This window comes from Anarhichas minor, unplaced genomic scaffold (assembly GCF_050575085.1).
Source record: "Anarhichas minor isolate MPS153535 unplaced genomic scaffold, ASM5057508v1 ptg000035l, whole genome shotgun sequence".
NCBI classification, from domain to species: domain Eukaryota; kingdom Metazoa; phylum Chordata; class Actinopteri; order Perciformes; family Anarhichadidae; genus Anarhichas; species Anarhichas minor.
The window spans coordinates 1,509,043-1,528,829 of NW_027466481.1; the positions used below are offsets into that span (position 1 = coordinate 1,509,043).

Here is a 19,787-nt window from a genome sequence, read left to right on the forward strand (position 1 = left end):
AAGTTACATTAAGGCTTCCTTACATTCTTGGTACTATTTGATCAAATTCTCTTCCATTTTAAATTCATTGTAAATTACATCTTTATTTTTTGTATAGCAGAGTGTGATTGCAGTTTCCTCTGGGTCTTGTGTATCTGGCTGTTGCTTGTTCACATCCGTTTGAAATGCTTATTCAGCGTTTATCTGATCTGTAATTTACAGGAAGTAGATATATCATAGATTAACCATTTCCTCTGCCGAGTTGTGTAAAAGCGGTATCCCACCCGGCTTATGACTTCTTCTTTGAGGTCATGTTTTTTAATTATGTATTTTCGGGAGCCAGAATGAATTAAATGCATTTCACTGTCTTCACTAATAAAGTCCAGACCATTTAAGTATGCAAATCAGTTCATTGAAATGGCAGTTTAAGAGGGGATGAATGACTTAGGGTTGGGACTGGATGGGTTATATACGGTTGTGGACGATCAAAGGGTGGAATGAAATGTGATCGAGCATAAAGAAGAAATTAGTACTTAATGGAGGGTGATTATGGCAGGAGGTGTGGCGACAAGGAACACAGGGACTTGAGGTGAGAGCACATCTCGATTGAGGCTTCATTGTTCACTAAAGGTGTTGCATAAGCCGAGGTGAGAATGACCTTTCCTGATCTCCTCAATACGACTGTAGATGTAGCTGTGGTCGGCTTGTGATGGTCCAGTAGGGCCAGGGGATTCTTTGGTTGGATGTGACCCGGATATAGAAATGTTGATGAAGCCAATCAGTCACCACTATTCCTGACTGAAAAGCACAGCCGGCTAGTCTGGAATTTACATCATTCTCATGGGTTTGAAACAGTTTATGATGGTTTGAAAGGACTCAAATACATATTGTATGGGGTGAAAAATGCCAACTTGGTCTGTGATACTTTGCTTGTTGAATTTACAATTATTACATAAAAGTTGATTGACTGTATCTTATCACCTCCTTAATTCAGATTTATTGGCCAGTCTGTAGATTTTAAACAGCAAGAGATTTCAGAATAAAGTTTTACACGATTAATGTTTTTAAAGTAACAAAAAGTAAGTAATCATTTCTGATAAATAAGTACATTTCATTGTCACACGCATGTGCAATTTAGTGACTTCCTCATTTTCAAGTCTTGCAGGCTGTTTAAAAAAGCAGCACAACCTTTAAGGAACTTCACTTCTCTACACATCTTCCATCTGCTTTAAAGACCTGAAGAAAATGTAAGTCATCATATCTTCTAATATGACACATCAAATCATCAAAACTAATTTCAAGTGAAATAGTCACTAGACTTTAGATTAATTTCAAAGATAGACAGAAAAAGAACATTGTGAAAGGTGACAAAACTTCTATTCACAACTTTGAAACTTTTAAGCCGTCATTTGGTTGTGGTTTTGGACATTGTTACTGTTGACTATATTTGCCTAAAACAAAAGCTCTGTAAATACATTTAAAGACAAAAATAAAATAAACTGTTTGTTCGTCGGTTTTGCTTTTAGCAATTACCATCCTGTTTTTCCATTTCATCATCATTTCACCTTCATAGTCTTGGTAAAATAAGCAGCATGTTGTTTCAGTGATAAACAGAATATAATGAAGCATGAAAAACAATTATTTGTTTTTCTCTCACACTAGAAACACTAAACCAGTATTACTCTTTTGTTTCATAAAAGCCTGGCAAATTTGCAATAAATGCTTTTTAAAATTAGTAATGTTTAATTTAATTGTTCAATTGTGTGAAATGTTGACACACCTAAAGTAATTTAATTTTGTTGGATTCAGTTGAGTTTCATTGTCTCAGAATCACATACAGTCCTCTTCTGAACCTTCACATTGATAAAGATCTAAAACAAATACAGGCTCAGCAAAACATTTCTCCACCAGCAGCCTCTGCAAATATTGCATTCAATAGTTGCCTCATTAATAAACCTTACTCTAAAAATCTTAGATAATCTTTAAATGATTAATTAGGGAAAATATTTGCCTAAAACAATAACTCTGTTAGTATTTAAAGACATAAATAAAATAAACTGTTTGTTTGTCGGTTTTGCTTTCAGCAATTTTCTTCCTGTTTTTCCATTTCATCATCATTTCTTCTTACAAGTTTTACAAGTTATAAATAGCAGCTTGTTGTTTCAGTGATAAACTGAATATTAAAGCATAACAAACAATTATTTGGTTTTCTCTCACACTCAGTAGAAACACTAAACCAGTATTACTCTTTTGTTGAATATCTCCATCACCAGGTTTCATAAAAGCCTGGCAAATTTGTAAAAAAATAATAATTGAATTGTTCAATTGTGTGATTGTGTTGACACACCTAAAGTAATTTAATTCAGTTGAGTTTCAGTAGCTCAGAATCACATACAAAATCAAATCTAAAACAAATACAGGCTCAGCAAAACATTTCACCTTCAGCAACCTCTGCAAATATTGCATTCAATAGTTGCCTCATTAATAAATCTTCCTTTAAAAATCTTAAATAATCTTTAAATCGTTAATTAGGGATGAAATGCTGTAAACATGTGAATTGTTTCATGTGTAATCTCCAGAGTTTCTGCCTCTCCTGACACACAAAGATGTCTGCAGCTCTGACTCTCCTTCTCATTGGTTCTCTGCTGCAAGGTGAGCTGAAGTTCATTCACATATTGAATCATTGACTATCAAAAATGATCAAAAACTATAACTACACAATGTTAGTCAAGTATTCAGTACAACAGTATCTGTAATACATGCTGCAGCAAATGAAGAACACAGTGAGCTACAAAACTGTTCTGCTTCCTTTTTCTTAAAACTTTAATCTGATGGCTGAATCATTTATTTAATCTAAACATCGAGAAAAATAAACACTGTGGGAACAAAGCAACATTTTTACAGTCATCATTTTGGATTATTCTAAGAATAAGGTATAGTGGTAAGATACAGGCAACCAAACAGTAAAACATCCTCATGACTGTAAAGTATTATTCACTTGTTCTTATTCAAGATGTGTTTCTTGTGTTTCAGGTGCCCTGTGTGGAAAGTTTAAGGTGTCTATGCCGCAGACTATAGAGGTTCTTAGAGGATCCTGTGTGACCATCCCCTGCTCCTTTGACGTAGTGGACCAATACGAATTACACTTAGATAACACATGTAGAGCAATATGGATGATTGATCAGAGGACTGTGTTTGACAGCAGTAATCCACAAACAAGTACAAATAATAGAGAACTGAGAGGAGACTTGAGAAGTAAAGACTGCACCACAACCCTGAACAACATGCAACCTGATAACGGCAATAACTATTTCTTCAGGCTGGAATGTGACAATGGCCTGAGATATATATTTAATGATCAAATCTCTATTTCATTCACAGGTATTAAAGTCTGTCTACTTACATTTCACTCATTCATTTCTCTTGTAGAACTGCTCTGACCTTGTTTTGCATTCATTGCATTTGGCAAATAGTAAACAAAATGCAGAACTGATTGTTTAGTGACTGGTTCAAATGTACCTTCTCACCAGATGATCCTCCCAGACCGACTCTGACTCCGTCACCACTGAAGGTGAAGGAGGGAACCTCAGTGAGTTTGACGTGCTCTGCTCCAGCTCCCTGTCTGTCTCATCCTCCAACTGTGACATGGACCCCCGACCTGGGTGAGAGTGTGGAGACACTGCAGGAGAATCAGGACAAAACTAAAGTCAAGACCTCTGTTATGAACTTCACTGCCTCTCAAAACCATCATGGAAAGACAATCTCCTGTACGGCCTCCTACAACAAACAAGATGGCAGCACTGAGTCAGCTGTTACAAATTTAACAGCTGATATCTCATGTGAGTTCATTTATCCTCATTCATTGTAATTATAGATATTTTAATTGAAATGATCTTGTCTCTTATAGCTTCCTTGACTTAGTTTTAATCAGGGCTGAAATAATTAGTCGGTTAATCCATTAGTCATGTGACAAAATAATAACTGTCAACAATTTGGATAAAGGATTAATAGTTTTAATGCAATTGATTAATTTGAAGACTTCTTCTCAGCCTCTGGAAAATTCTGACAGATATTTTTCAGAGTTTTCTTACATTACATGACCTTCATTCAAATGTGCTCCAGGATCAAAACTGAATTGTGAAGAATTGTCCCAATACTTCCTTCTGAAGTGCAGTGGAGAAAACTATTGCCAACATCATATATTTTCCAGAACTCTAAAATCTTGTTTATGCTTTACAATTAGCATATTAATTAGTATAGGCTTCAACACAGCTGGGTGGAAGTGCAGAAACAGCTGTAGGAGAGCTTCAAATTAGACTTGAGCAGCACAAATGAAGTGAACGTTAAGGTTGTCTGCAGCCTTCAGTGGGTTATTCCATGATGAAGCAAGTCAGTTTACAAAAGGCAGAACTGTGCTCTCTCGCTCTCTCTCCAATGATTCTGCATCAAGCTTTATCTCGTGCTGAGTAATCAAAGTGCAGTGGGTAGGATCCCCAAGAACAAGAAAAAGAAGAGACAATTTTTCAAAAAGGTGTCAGCACTCAAACTTTACAAGAAGAAGTTTGACATAATCTGCCTTTGTTTCAAAACAAATACCAGATTATATTACATCTATAAATTATACAAATTATTTATTCTTCATTTTTCAGATTCACCCAAAGACACATCAGTGTCAGTCCGTCCCTCTGGTCCAGTACCAGAGGGACGGACTGTGACTCTGACATGCAGCAGTACTGCTAACCCAGCAGTAAAGAGCTACACCTGGTACAGAGCTGATGGAGGTCAGGAGACTTTTATTGGGACCGGAGCTGTTTTAAACATTAAAGCATTTAAAGACGACAGTCCTTTTTTCTGCAAGGCAGAAAATAATATTGGAGCTGGACGATCCACCAACAAACAAATAGATGTTCAGTGTATGTATCAACTAACTGATCTTGTTCTATATGTCCTGAACATCTGATTTAGTTAACATATTCAGTAATTAAATGGTTTATTTAGATGTTTAAAGCCACTATGTTTAGGATGTGAACATTTTCAACTTTTACGCCCCGTGTGTTTTTATCAGAAGGACACTTTTGCATTCAACGCTACTAGTTTATCCTTTTTAGCCTTCAATTTTCCACACGTTACTACTGGCCAGTCAATCATTTACTGGTGGAAACTTGTTAAGTACTAGTTACAATTAAAAATAAATACTAGTTCCCATGTTGTATTCATACAGGTATTTGCACTTTGAACTCTATTTGAGAAAGGAAGAGTTGCAAACTATCTCTCTGCCCAAGAGTCTTACAAAGCCAGACAGGACAAAACGATATTTTTTGGATACACTGTAAAATAATGGTGTCAGCATACTTGATCTGTCTTTATTACAATACGTATATTTTAGAACTTACAAGAGACAACATAACATATACCAATAATTTATATTCTTCATTTTTCAGATTCACCCAAAGACACATCAGTGTCAGTCCGTCCCTCTGGTCCAGTACCAGAGGGACGGACTGTGACTCTGACATGCAGCAGTACTGCTAACCCAGCAGTAAAGAGCTACACCTGGTACAGAGCTGATGGAGGTCAGGAGACTTTTATTGGGACCGGAGCTGTTTTAAACATTAAAGCATTTAAAGACGACAGTCCTTTTTTCTGCAAGGCAGAAAATAATATTGGAGCTGGACGATCCACCAACAAACAAATAGATGTTCAGTGTATGTATCAACTAACTGATCTTGTTCTATATGTCCTGAACATCTGATTTAGTTAACATATTCAGTAATTAAATGGTTTATTTAGATGTTTAAAGCCACTATGTTTAGGATGTGAACATTTTCAACTTTTACGCCCCGTGTGTTTTTATCAGAAGGACACTTTTGCATTCAACGCTACTAGTTTATCCTTTTTAGCCTTCAATTTTCCACACGTTACTACTGGCCAGTCAATCATTTACTGGTGGAAACTTGTTAAGTACTAGTTACAATTAAAAATAAATACTAGTTCCCATGTTGTATTCATACAGGTATTTGCACTTTGAACTCTATTTGAGAAAGGAAGAGTTGCAAACTATCTCTCTGCCCAAGAGTCTTACAAAGCCAGACAGGACAAAACGATATTTTTTGGATACACTGTAAAATAATGGTGTCAGCATACTTGATCTGTCTTTATTACAATACGTATATTTTAGAACTTACAAGAGACAACATAACATATACCAATAATTTATATTCTTCATTTTTCAGATTCACCCAAAGACACATCAGTGTCAGTCCGTCCCTCTGGTCCAGTACCAGAGGGACGGACTGTGACTCTGACATGCAGCAGTACTGCTAACCCAGCAGTAAAGAGCTACACCTGGTACAGAGCTGATGGAGGTCAGGAGACTTTTATTGGGACCGGAGCTGTTATAAACATTAAAGCATCTCATGTCAACAGTTATTTTTTCTGCAAGACATTAAATAAAATTGGAGATGGACGATCCACCAACAAACAAATAGATGTTCAGTGTATGTATCAAATTTTCTAACTGATCTTGTTCTATATGTCCTGAACATCTGATTTAGTTAACATATTCAGTAATTAAATGGTTTATTTAGATGTTTAAAGCCACTATGTTTAGGATGTGAACATTTTCAACTTTTACGCCCCGTGTGTTTTTATCAGAAGGACACTTTTGCATTCAACGCTACTAGTTTATCCTTTTTAGCCTTCAATTTTCCACACGTTACCACTGGCCAGTCAATCATTTACTGGTGGAAACTTGTTAAGTACTAGTTACAATTAAAAATAAATACTAGTTCCCATGTTGTATTCATACAGGTATTTGCACTTTGAACTCTATTTGAGAAAGGAAGAGTTGCAAACTATCTCTCTGCCCAAGAGTCTTACAAAGCCAGACAGGACAAAACAATAGTTTTTGGATACACTGTAAAATAATGGTGTCAGCATACTTGATCTGTCTTTATTACAATACGTATATTTTAGAACTTACAAGAGACAACATAACATATACCAATAATTTATATTCTTCATTTTTCAGATTCACCCAAACGCACCACAGTGTCAGTCCGTCCCTCTGGTCCAGTACCAGAGGGCAGTAATGTGACTCTGACATGCAGCAGTACTGCTAACCCAGCAGTAAAGAGCTACACCTGGTACAGAGCTGATGGAGCACAGGAGACTTTTATTGGGACCGGAGCTGTTATAAACATTAAAGTATCTAAAGACGACAGTTATTTTTTCTGCAAGGCAGACAATAATATTGGAGATGGACGTTCCGGCATCATTCACATAGATGTTCAAGGTATGTATCATGTAAATTGATCTACAAATTCTATGATTATGATATTCATTAATGAAGAATATAACATTTTTCACTTCTTTTCACCACTCTGTTTCTATGTCAGAAATGACGTGTCTTTCTATTAACCAAACTCAAGTGAACTTTGGGTTGCAACACCTGATTAAAACCTTTGAAGTATCCTGGCTGAAGTATTCACAGCTGCCCTGTGGCATAAATGGGGATGTGAGGCTAAAACACAGCCACTGAACCACTGTTGAATGAATGTAACACTTGAACAGGGATATGATGTGTAGAGTGTTGTGTTATTTCTTATGACAGGTTCAGATCAACATTGTGGACCGTACAGTGGAGTTCTTCTCTTGGCTGTTGCTGGTGTATCTCTCAGTGTGAACGTCTTGTACACAGTCTGCATGGCGTTCCTTTGGTATGTGATTTCACTGGATTGCACTTTTTGTAATGAAAGCTCTGTTGATGGACGAGCAGTGCTGCTTTTAGAAAACAAAATATGTATTTATTTACATATATGGATTTTTCTTTGTTGTCCTCAAAGGAAATCCAGAAAGAGAGTGAAGCCAAAAGAAGTGGACCAAACTTACATGTCATTGGATCCCAGAGACAGATCTCCAGAGTATGATGTCATTGCCCAAACTTCAAGATGACTCTGTAAACATCCACTGATCTTCATAATCATCAAATAACGTTACTGAAGGATTTCTGTATTTCATTTATTGAGACAAACGTGTGATTAGTGATATGAGAGCTATTAAATCAATATTCTACGGGGGGTTGGGCTTCAAACAATGTCATTTAAATACTTTCTTAAATGTTTGAGGTTTTGTTGATCAAGAGTAGTACATGTTTTATAAAGAACAGAAAATACATTTTGACTGAGGAGATATACATCTCCTTCTAAGGATTGTCTTCATAGGAAATAAAGAAAGAACGTGAAGCCAAATGAAGAGAACACGGTTTACATAGCATTGGATCAAACAGACCAGTCTCAGTAGTGTAGAGTCATTACAAAATGACGCTGACATCGTCCACTAAGTGCCTTGATGATTATTCGGCGACGACACAGAAATATTTCTTGGAATGTATTACACTTCGACAGGTACTCCAACATAGCATATATTTACGTTTTAGTGTAATCACAGTACACAATAACACAGTAACATGAGCAGATACACAAAGCAATGCAACATAGCACTGCAATAACTACTAGAGATACTAGCTCTGTGGGGCTATACTGTTAAATTATCACTGAAACTGGATCACAGAGGTATTCAGTTTACTTTGTGGTCACTTTTGAGTTGGTGGTGTTTTTGTTTTTGGTGTAGTTTTTGGGGGTGGTTTTGTATTGTGCTGTATTATATTTCCAGGTGTATTTTGTCTCTTAAAGGTACAGTACATAGCGACCATGTCATCAACACAGCAAACGACTGAACTGAGTGAGCTCTTCTCTCACATTCTGAGGTTCATGTAGAGCTGTTGAGTTTGACTGTTTCACATCATAACATGTTGTGTCACTGTTTCCCTCTCATACATGAGAATAATTAACAGTCCTGTATTATCTTTAACTTTATATTACTGATGTTCTCTTGGATGCAGCTTTACTTTTTTTACATGCTTTCATTAAGTGTTGCATGAAATCACATGAGACCAAAGTGTTGAATTGAATTTGACTGAGGATGAATTTGCTATCACCATATTTTTTTAAAGCAATTTAATAACTTACATAGCTGCAAGATCTCTCTACTGTTTTATGATTATGTTAATTATCATGGGAAAGTTAATTGAGTATTATGTCATCGCCTTCTCCATCCAGATGTACTGGTAGATTATACTATCCAGTCTAATTGGTGTAATTTCATTATATAGTTTGAAGATGTTATTATTTGTTAATAACTGTGCAAATTGCTTTGACAATAAAGGCTCATTAAAGGTTTTTGTTGTGTCTCAATCATTTGCAGAAATTCCCTTTACCAGGTTGGTAATGCAAAGATTTTGTTTTATTTCAGGCAAAAAGACTCAATATTTGGATAAAAAAAAGAATATATATGTGGGTAAAGTAAAAGCTCGGTTTAGAACAAATGTGGGACTGTCTAAAATCATTTCTGATAAATAAGTTCATTTCATTGTCACACATTCGCCCTTTAGTGACTTCCTCATTTTCAAGTCTTTCTGTTGTTTGAAAAAGCAGCACAACTTTTAAGGAACTTCACTTCTCTACACATCTTCCATCTATCTGCACGAAAGACCTGAAGACAATGTAAGTCATCGTATCTTTTTATGACACATATAAATCATTAAAACGGATTTAAATAAAAATACTAAATACTAAAAACGTAAACATGAAGTAAATAAACTTTAGAACAATGAATAATTTCAAAAGTAAAAATTAAAATAAATTTGTCTAAAGGGGCAACACTTCTATTCAAAACTTTGAAACTTTTAATCCGTCATTTGGTTGTGGTTTTGGACATTGTTACTGTTGAAAATATTTGCCTAAAACAATAACTCTGTTAGTATTTTAAGAAATAAATAAAATAAACTGTTTGTTTGTCGGTTTTGCGTTCAGCAATTACCTTCCTGTTTTTCCATTTCATCATCATTTCTTCTTACAAGTTTTACAAGTTATAAATAGCAGCATGTTGTTTCAGTGATGAACTGAATATTAAAGCATAACAAACAAGTATGTGTTTTTCTCTCACACTCAGTAGAAACACTAAACCAGTATTACTCTTTTGTTGAATATCTCCATCACCAGCTTTCATAAAAGTCTGGCAAAATTGTAAAAAAAAAAATTTAAATTAGTAATGTTTAATTTAATTGTTCAATTGTGTGATTGTGTTAACACACCTAAAATAATTTAATTCAGTTGAGTTTCATTGTCTCAGAATCACACAGTCTTCACATTGATAAAGATCTAAAACAAATACAGGCTCAGCAAAACATTTCTCCATCAGCAACCTCTGCAAATATTGCATTCAATAGTTGCCTCAATAACAAACCTTCCTTTAATAATCTTAAATAATCTTTAAATCGTTAATTAGGGATGAAATGCTTTCAACAAGTGAATTGTTTCATGTGTAATCTCCAGAGTTTCTGCCTCTCCTGACACACAAAGATGTCTGCAGCTCTGACTCTCCTTCTCATTGGTTCTCTGCTGCAAGGTGAGCTGAAGTTCATTCATAATTGAATCATTGAGTATTAAAAATGATCAAAAACTATCACTACACAATGTTAGTCAAGTATTCACACCACAGTACAACAGTATCTGTAATACATGCTGCAGCAAATGAAGAACACAGTGAGCTATAAACTGTTCTGCTTCCTTTTTCTTAAAACTTTAATCTGATGGCTGAATCATTTATTTAATCTAAACATCGAGAAAAATAAACACTGTGGGAACAAAGCACAATCTTTACATTCGTCATTTTGAATTATTCTAAGAATAAGGTATAGTGGTAAGATTTTAGCAAGTCAACCAAACAGTAAAACATCCTCATGACTGTAAAGTATTATTCACTTGTTCTTATTCAAGATGTGTTTCTTGTGTTTCAGGTGCCCTGTGTGGAGAGTTTAAGGTGTCTATGCCGCAGACTATAGAGGTTCTTAGAGGATCCTGTGTGACCATCCCCTGCTCCTTTGAGATAAAGGACCAATACAAATCAAACTTAGATAACACATGTAGAGTAATGTGGATGATTGATCAGAGGACTGTGTTTGACAGCAGTAATCCACAAACAAGTACAAATAATGGAGAACTGAGAGGAGACTTGACAAGAAAAAACTGCACCACAACCCTGAACAACATGCAACCTGATAACAGCAATAACTATTTCTTCAGGCTGGAATGTAAAGATCTGAAATATACTTTTGCTGATCAAATCTCTATTTCAGTCACAGGTATTAAAGTCTGTTTACTTACATTTCACTCATTCATTTCTCTTGTAGAACTGCTCTGACCTTGTTTTGCATTCATTGCATTTGGCAAATAGTAAACAAAATGGAGAACTGATTGTTTAGTGACTGGTTCAAATGTACCTTCTCACCAGATGATCCTCCCAGACCGACTCTGACTCCGTCAGCACTGAAGGTGAAGGAGGGAACCTCAGTGAGGTTGACGTGCTCTGCTCCAGCTCTCTGTCTGTCTCATCCTCCAACTCTGACATGGACCCCCGACCTGGGTGAGAGTGTGGAGACACTGCAGGAGAATCAGGACAAAACTAAAGTCAAGACCTCTGTTGTGACCTTCACTGCCTCTCAAAACCATCATGGAAAGACAATCTCCTGTACGGCCTCCTACAACAAACAAGATAGCAGCACTGAGTCAGCTGTTACAAGTTTAACAGCTGATATCTCATGTGAGTTCATTTATCCTCATTCATTGTAATTATAGATATTTTAATTGAAATGATCTTGTCTTTTAGCTTTTTGACTTAGTTTGAATCAGGGCTGAAATAATGAGTCGATTAATCCATTAATCATGTGTCAGAATAAAAAACAATTTTGATCAGGGATTAATAGTTTTAATGTGATTGATGGTAAATTTATTTAATCTAAACATCGTGAAAAATACACACTGTGGGAACAAAGCACAATCTTTACATTCATAACTTTCTCCTGAAGGAGAATGTCTTTGTTTGTTTGTTTCTTACATGAATTAATGGCTGAGAGGTTTGTATTTAACAGTATATTGTTTGCATCTTGCAATAAATATTAATATGTTTTTGATCACTTTGTGTTGTGTCTATTTGCCTGTTATGTTAAAAAAACTATGTGTTTTGAGGCACTGCTGGCCTTTCAATGTCATTTATAAATGCTTTGTAAGGCATAAATAGTCCTCACTTTAGATGAGGTCACATAAAACACTTCACTAACGAGTAGTAACTACCTTAATAAATCATGAATTAATCATGAATTTCAGTATTAATATGCGTTTATAAAGCATATATTAACATAGTCCCTAACCATTATATATATAAATGCATGAATAATGTACATCTTAATAAGTTATTAATCATTTACTAACACTTTATAAATTATCTTATTAATCATCTACCACTCCTTAATAATTGGTTTGTAAAATATATAATACTTCATTTACAAATGGGGAATCCATCATTTATAAAGTATGAAAACACAATAATGAAGCATATAATAGACGGGCTTATTAATCAAGAATAAAACATTTAGAACTGTTGTTATGAACTGCATACTAATGAATTATTAATGTAGGAACAATGCTTTATAAATGATGAATTAAGTGTTTACTCATACTTAACTAATGCTTCATAGTGTGTAGTTATTATAAAGTGTTACCAAAAATCCTCATGACTGTAACGTTTTATTCATTTGTTCTTATTCAAGATGTGTTTCTTGTGTTTCAGGTGACCTGTGTGGAGAGTTTAATGTGTCTATGCCGCAGACTATAGAGGTTCTTAGAGGATCCTGTGTGACCATCCCCTGCTCCTTTGAGATAGAGGACCAATACAAATCACACTTAGATAACACATGTAGAGCAAAATGGATGTATGATGAAAACACTGTTGTGTTTGACAGCCGTAATCCACTAATTACAAATAATGGAGAACTGAGAGGAAACTTGACAAAAAAAGACTGCACCACAACCCTGAACACCATGCAACCTGCTAACACCAATAGCTATTTCTTCAGGCTGGAATGTGACAATGACCTGAAGTGGAATTTTATTTTTTATCAAATCTCTATTTCATTCACAGGTATTAAAGTCTGTCTACTTACATTTCACTCATTCATTTCTCTTGTAGAACTGCTCTGACCTTGTTTTGCATTCATTGCATTTGTCAAATAGTAAACAAAATGGAGAACTGATTGTTTAGTGACAGGTTCAAATGTACCTTCTCACCAGATGATCCTCCCAGACCGACTCTGACTCCGTCAGCACTGAAGGTGAAGGCGGGAACCTCAGTGAGGTTGACGTGCTCTGCTCCAGCTCCCTGTCTGTCTCATCCTCCAACTGTGACATGGACCCCCGACCTGGGTGAGAGTGTGGAGACACTGCAGGAGAATCAGGACAAAACTAAAGTCAAGACCTCTGTTATGAACTTCACTGCCTCTCAAAACCATCATGGAAAGACAATCTCCTGTACGGCCTCCTACAACAAACAAGATGGCAGCACTGAGTCAGCTGTTACAAGTTTAACAACTGATATCTCATGTGAGTTCATTTATCCTCATTCATTATAATTATAGATATTTTAATTGAAATTATCTTGTCTCTTAGCTTCCTTGACTTAGTTTGAATCAGGGCTGAAATAATTAGTCAGTTAATCCATTAGTCAACTGACAAAACAATAACTGTCAACAATTTGGATAAAGGATTAATAGTTTTAATGCAATTGATTAATTTGAAGACTTCTTCTCAGCCTCTGGAAAATTCTGACGGGCATTTTTCAGAGTTTTCTTACATTACATGACCTTCATTCAAATGTGCTCCAGGATCAAAACTAAATTGTGAAAAATTGTCCCAATACTTCCTTCTGAAGTGCAGTGGAGAAAACTATTGCCAACATCATATATTTTCCAGAACTCTAAAATCTTGTTTATGCTTTACAATTTGCATATTAATTAGTATAGGCTTCAACACAGCTGGGTGGAAGTGCAGAAACAGCTGTAGGAGAGCTTCAAATTAGACTTTAGCAGCACAAATGAAGTGAACGTTAAGGTTGTCTGCAGCCTTCAGTGGGTTATTCCATGATGAAGCAAGTCAGTTTACAAAAGGCAGAACTGTGCTCTCTCGCTCTCTCTCCAATGATTCTGCATCAAGCTTTATCTCGTGCTGAGTACTCAAAGTGCAGTGGGTAGGATCCCCAAGAACAAGAAAAAGAAGAGACAATTTTTCAATGTAATATTTTTTACAAAAATGTGTCAGCACTCAAACTTTAAAATAAAAAGTTTGACATAATCTGCCTTTGTTTCAAAACAAATACCAGATTATATTACATCTATAAATTATACAAATTATTTATTCTTCATTTTTCAGATTCACCCAAAGACACATCAGTGTCAGTCCGTCCCTCTGGTCCAGTACCAGAGGGCAGTAATGTGACTCTGACATGCAGCAGTACTGCTAACCCAGCAGTTAAGAACTACACCTGGTACAGAGCTGATGGAGGTCAGGAGGCTTTTATTGGGACCGGAGCTGTTTTAAACATTAAAGCATCTAAAGACGACAGTCCTTTTTTCTGCAAGACAGAAAATAATATTGGAGCTGGACGATCCAACCTCAGTCAAATAGATGTTCAATGTAAGGATCACATTTTAAAGGTTTTATGTTACTTAAAGCCATATTTCAGTAAATTGATTGAAATCGATTCGAAAGTTCAACTATCAAGTTATGAATCTATCCATCAAATGTTTTATTTAGGTATTCATGAAGCTCTTAATTTAATCTACTTATTTATTTGGCTTCCTGCCACTGACTCTGACCCATTCCCAGTCGATGCTGTGATCTCTTTCTAATTGATTACATTTATTAATTGGTTTTTTTTTACTATTTGTTATATATATATATATATATATATATATATATATATATATATATATATATATATATATATATTTGCCAAATTTAGTTAATGTTACCAGAGCCCATCATCGGTATAGAAGACAAAATGTGACAAAATTATATAAATACATAGGCAAATGAATAAATGTTACAAGTTAACTGACAGGTAAAACTAACCTAAATTACTTGAGACTAAACTTGTCTGTCTTCTCTAAATGCATTGCAGTTGCACCTCAGATCCTGTCCTCATCTGACTGCATCAAAGCTGCAGACCAGCTCAACTGTTCCTGCAGGACTGTGGGAAATCCTTCTCCCACTTTACTCTGGTATTTGGATGGGTCACCTGTCAATCACTCTGACAAGTTTGTAATAAGCAATGAGCCTCTAAATGACACAGGTCTGTGGAGCATCATCACTGTGAACGGACCACAGGAGAGGGATCTTTCCACCTTGCTCTGCCGCAGCTCCAACTCTCTGGGATCTGATACTCAAAGATTTTGTGTCAACAGCCTTGAAGCTCAGACATCAAGTCTAGGTTTGTATTCTGTGCACTGACTGTGAATGTTTTTGGTAAGATGGAAGCCGTCAGGATTTCTAGATATTCTGGTGAACTTTGTTTTAATTCAGCTAATGACTACATATATGCACACTGTAGTGCACTGTATTTTCAACAATGCTTTACTGGTGTAAGCTCTTAAATGAAACCATGTATGTCTTCAGTTAGGAGGTAAGGGCCAGGGCGTTCTTATAGAAGCCTTAATGCTGGCGTTACTTCTCTTTATTGGCTGTCGTGTCTGCAACTTTACCATCAGTTTCCATGTCACCTTCTTAACTTAGTAGCGAGGTTTGTGGTGCCACCCATTTCTTCCTTTTTTTCAAGAGGTGCAAAGGCTTTAAAGTACGTCATCTTATTGCGGAACACAGCAGCTAGTGGGACAGGCTTACTCGCTCACACAGAATAAAGACGCTATTTATTATTATGTATTATTACAAATGGGCCGGGACCACAAACAGAGAGAGAAGGAGAGAGCCTCACTAGAAAAGATTGTTTTTTGATCAATTTCACACATTTCAAAATTGAGTGTTGGGTGAGTGTGTGTGGAAATATCTGGTGTGACTATTGAAGGTGTTAAAACACCCAACTTCCTCCTATTTAGTATGTTTACATAACTTTTGAAATGACTCAAAACACACTTCTTTCGTGCTAAAAGAAAGGTATTTACTTTGTGTTTCATATAAACTGAAGTAGGCCTTACAACACATCAAGCTGAATTATTTTTACGGCATTCCAAGGTTTTACCACAACAAGTATCTCTCTTGTCTGAGTTACTTCTTTATCCTAATCTTTCATTGTCCCTTGTACGTTTCAGACCAAGTGATGTTGCCAGTTTTCATCGCCATCGTTGTCGCTCTACTTGTACTAGTATGTGTTCTGCTGTTTGTTAACAGGTAGGGTAACATCTATTTATACAGTCATTGTAACTTTTACTTGGACCATGTATACAATACTGACACTATGCAGCATTTGTTTGGATCTTCATCCATCAGAACTAATGTAACATTACATGTTTGAGTTACAGTATGAGTGGACCAGGTCCTGAGGTCCACAAGCAATAAATTATTGTCATCAAATTGCCATTGCAATTAAATTTGTTATCTATTAACACTGAACATCTGTTGACTACAGACAAAATAGTGTAGATACTGAACTTTGCCTTTGTCTTAGATAAATCCAGAGCCAACACATATAATGGGTTTCATGTCAATCAGCACCACTGTATCCCTGTTGACTGTAATTGCCACATGTTGATTTTCAAGACTATTCTCTGCTAACATATTATTGGGGATGTCCTTAATATTTGTTCTAACCCAAATGCAATTGGACCACATATGACTCTGCTTCTTGAAAGCTCTGTCAGTTGTTTTATTTCTCTTCATAAACACTAAAATGCTGTTTGCGACGGCATTATGTTGAGAAAGTTACAACAGAGTTTAAATCCATTCCCGTGAGACTATTTTATTTTAGCTTTCCCTGTGATCAAAGGTATCGTCCTGTTGATTAATACATGAGAAAACAAAGATGAATCAAATATACACATGATGTAACTGTAAGGTAAATGCTCTACTGTATTTTGCAGGGCTCAGAAGACTCACCATAAACGTCTGACGAGTCAGTGCACCGGTGACACCGGCCCAGTTACTATGAGCCATCTTCTAGCAAGTGGAGAAGGAAATGAGGTACTCTTAGAGCCAGGCAGTTTTCTGCTTTACGTAATAAAAGCGGATTAGCGGAGTATGTGTGCCACTGATGTTTTCTCTTTAATTGCATAGGTACCAAACACAGCAGAAGAGGACATTTATGTCAACAACGATGCACTGACTTGCGCAGATGTCGCCCACCCTGCAACTATCTCCGGGCCGAACAGAACCACCTTGCCGAGCTCTGGACCAAACAACGCAGAAGGAGCCCGCAAAAGCTCAGAGAAGGCGAACGACGAAGGCAAAGACGTGATCTACTCTACTGTGAACTGTAGGGCCAAGAGCAAGAAGAAGAAGGCAGAAGACTCGGTGGACGTGCGTCAGCCTGGTAGCTCCTATCTGCAGGAGGAGATGTGCATGGAGGGAGGCATGCTCAGAGGGTTTGTGAGCAACGCACTGGAGATGGGAGGTCTGTACGACAACATGGAGCCCAGATATGTGCAGAAAGAGGTGGAAAGTGAATATGCTCAGGTTAAATTTAAAGACAAGCGTGCTATGCATAAATAGATCACAGGTCTATATTGCTGTGTCAAGTTTTGAAAAGTATTTCTAATGTCTTCCTCTCTTAAATGTATGTTTTCTTGTTCGTCAGCTATGATATGGACATTTTGATTATGGTATTATGTTCCTTGGTTTTTAAGTTCATGGAGTTTTTAAGATCTTGACAGACTTTTTGTCACTGAAGATATTTTGATCCCATTAAAGTGCATAATAACAGTGATAATATTGATGATGAACAGTTTTTACTTAATGCTTGATCATATAAAATGCTGTATATTCACCTTTATTTTCCACTCATATAATGATGTTGCCATGTGTAAATTGAAGGAGAAGCTCTGCTGTTTCACATTTATTTAGCAGTGTGGCATGTTTTGTTTAATTGTATTATTGTTAACATTTATTTTTTTGTTCAAACTGAAGTGTTTGTAGCTATTTGAGCACAAAGAAAGTGCAATCGTGAATATGTATTTTTGTTTTGTTTTTGCAAAAGTAACAGTCTACATTCTTCTTTAGGACCATGTCATGTATGTAAGCCGAACGTTTCCATCGATCTTCAATTTTGTATTAAACACACATTTTAAAGCTTGCCCTTGCTACTGTGTTTTAAACTTGTACTGTACAACAAGAGGTGTGAAGTCTCTAGTTTGCCAGATTTTAGAAAACAGGAGAAGAGAAGCCTCTCTTTCAGGCTGACTGCTTTAAATGAGTTCAGCAAGTTTCCTGTTTGAAACTGAACAGAACAGAGGGGGTGAGGAGGGGATTATGGTTGTGGTAAAAAGGTAGACTTGTGCACAGTAACACATTAGTGGGCCATTGGAGACACATTCAGGCAGCAGCTCATCTGGCGAGGTAAGCGTTCTTATAAATATCACTCAAAGGAAAAATATGAATCCAGCGACTTTTTTAAAAATTCTCAAATAAAAGAAGTATTTGAGGCCTTTGAATGTCAAAAACCTAATTTGAGTAACATTTGTTCCAGTTGCTGTGTTTCTGAAATCAAGGAGGTCAAAAGGTGACTCACTAACAGCGACTACTCTCTTCATGGGGACTGCTCATCTGCCTCGGCTGCTAAGCTTGTTTACTGGTAATATTTTTACTTCATGTGTTTGTATCTCTGTTTTTGTTTCTGAGTAACATCGTAAACATAAGAAGATAATGCAATAAGCTAATATTTTAAATATTAGAGTCATCTTACGATACCTAATTTCTGAGAGTTTGGCCTAAATAAAACAAATTAATATAGAAATTACTGACCCTTCATTTTTACTAAGATTATTATTAGAACACTGTAGTACCCTTTCTTTTGAGTGGACTTCAGCCTACTTGTCACGACCTGAAACAAAAAGTTGTGTAACGTACGTTGCTGGATAATATTTTATACTCAATAAAAAAGTATTTACAGCTTTCCTGATATTGTAAAAAGTACTGCCATACATAAACACTATATTTGCAATGCATATAAGAAAAAAGGTGATGTATGGTCCTAATGTGTTTTAAGAAGAAAACTGACAATCCTGTGTCTGGCATCCAATATGGTATAAAGCAATAACGTTGTTTTCGAGAAGTCGCTCTGGTACGTTCTAACAGCTCTAAACACTGCAGCCAACTCAGCTTTGTGGTTAATCGACTCGGATAGCAACATCTTTCTGTGCAGAAGAACATTCAGTCGTGTCACGTATTTCAATTTCTCATTCGTCTCCGAAAGTAGCATCACAAAAACAGAACAACCACAACTAATGTTGTCTCCTGTACTTCCCCTCTCGCCCCCCCTCCTCTGACCCCACAAAGGCCTGTCAATGCTCCAGCAGGTGAGAAGCTGGAGCATCACTGTGCCCACAACAGTTACCGCTGTGGAGGGGAACTGTGTTGTGGTGCCATGTCAGACACAATCTCATTCTCGGGTCGCCTGGTACCAGTACAGTAACGTACATTATCCTGTGGTGTATGACGGGCGCAACCCAACTAAAGTGGACGACCGGTTCAGAGGACGCACCTCAGTACTGGGTAAAGCTGCAGAGGGCAACTGCACCCTGACGATTAATAATGTGAAGAAAGCAGACAACAACCTTAAAGTTTACGTTTGGATCAACCCAGACTCTAAACCAGCTCAGCAATTCTATCACCAAACTGTAACTATCATTGTTGGTAAGTAAGTATTTGTAAACTTGAACTGAATTTAGGAAATCCAAGCCTGAATGCAAA

At 36.4% G+C, this 19,787-nt stretch overlaps 1 protein-coding gene across 1 annotated transcript; it reads left to right on the top strand.

Moving 5' to 3' along the window:
- Positions 1-2,585: 2,585 nt before the first annotated feature.
- LOC142965747 (B-cell receptor CD22-like) lies at positions 2,586-18,171 on the top strand. Its single transcript, XM_076106825.1, has 10 exons — positions 2,586-2,631; positions 3,013-3,360; positions 3,510-3,818; positions 4,629-4,892; positions 5,421-5,684; positions 14,301-14,564; positions 15,052-15,360; positions 16,196-16,274; positions 16,964-17,065; positions 17,273-18,171. The coding sequence occupies exons 1-10, from the start codon at positions 2,586-2,588 to the stop codon at positions 17,589-17,591; spliced, it is 2,304 nt and encodes a 767-aa protein (XP_075962940.1). The 3' UTR covers positions 17,592-18,171.
- The last annotated feature ends 1,616 nt before the right edge of the window (positions 18,172-19,787 follow it).

Bases quoted from the DNA above. Each gene is read 5' to 3' on its own strand.
- LOC142965747 (XM_076106825.1), top strand. From the start codon at position 2,586: ATGTCTGCAGCTCTGACTCTCCTTCTCATTGGTTCTCTGCTGCAAG. The intron at 3,361-3,509 runs GTATTAAAGTCT...CCTTCTCACCAG, and splicing joins AATCTCTATTTCATTCACAG to ATGATCCTCCCAGACCGACT. The intron at 4,893-5,420 runs GTATGTATCAAC...TTCATTTTTCAG, and splicing joins CAAACAAATAGATGTTCAGT to ATTCACCCAAAGACACATCA.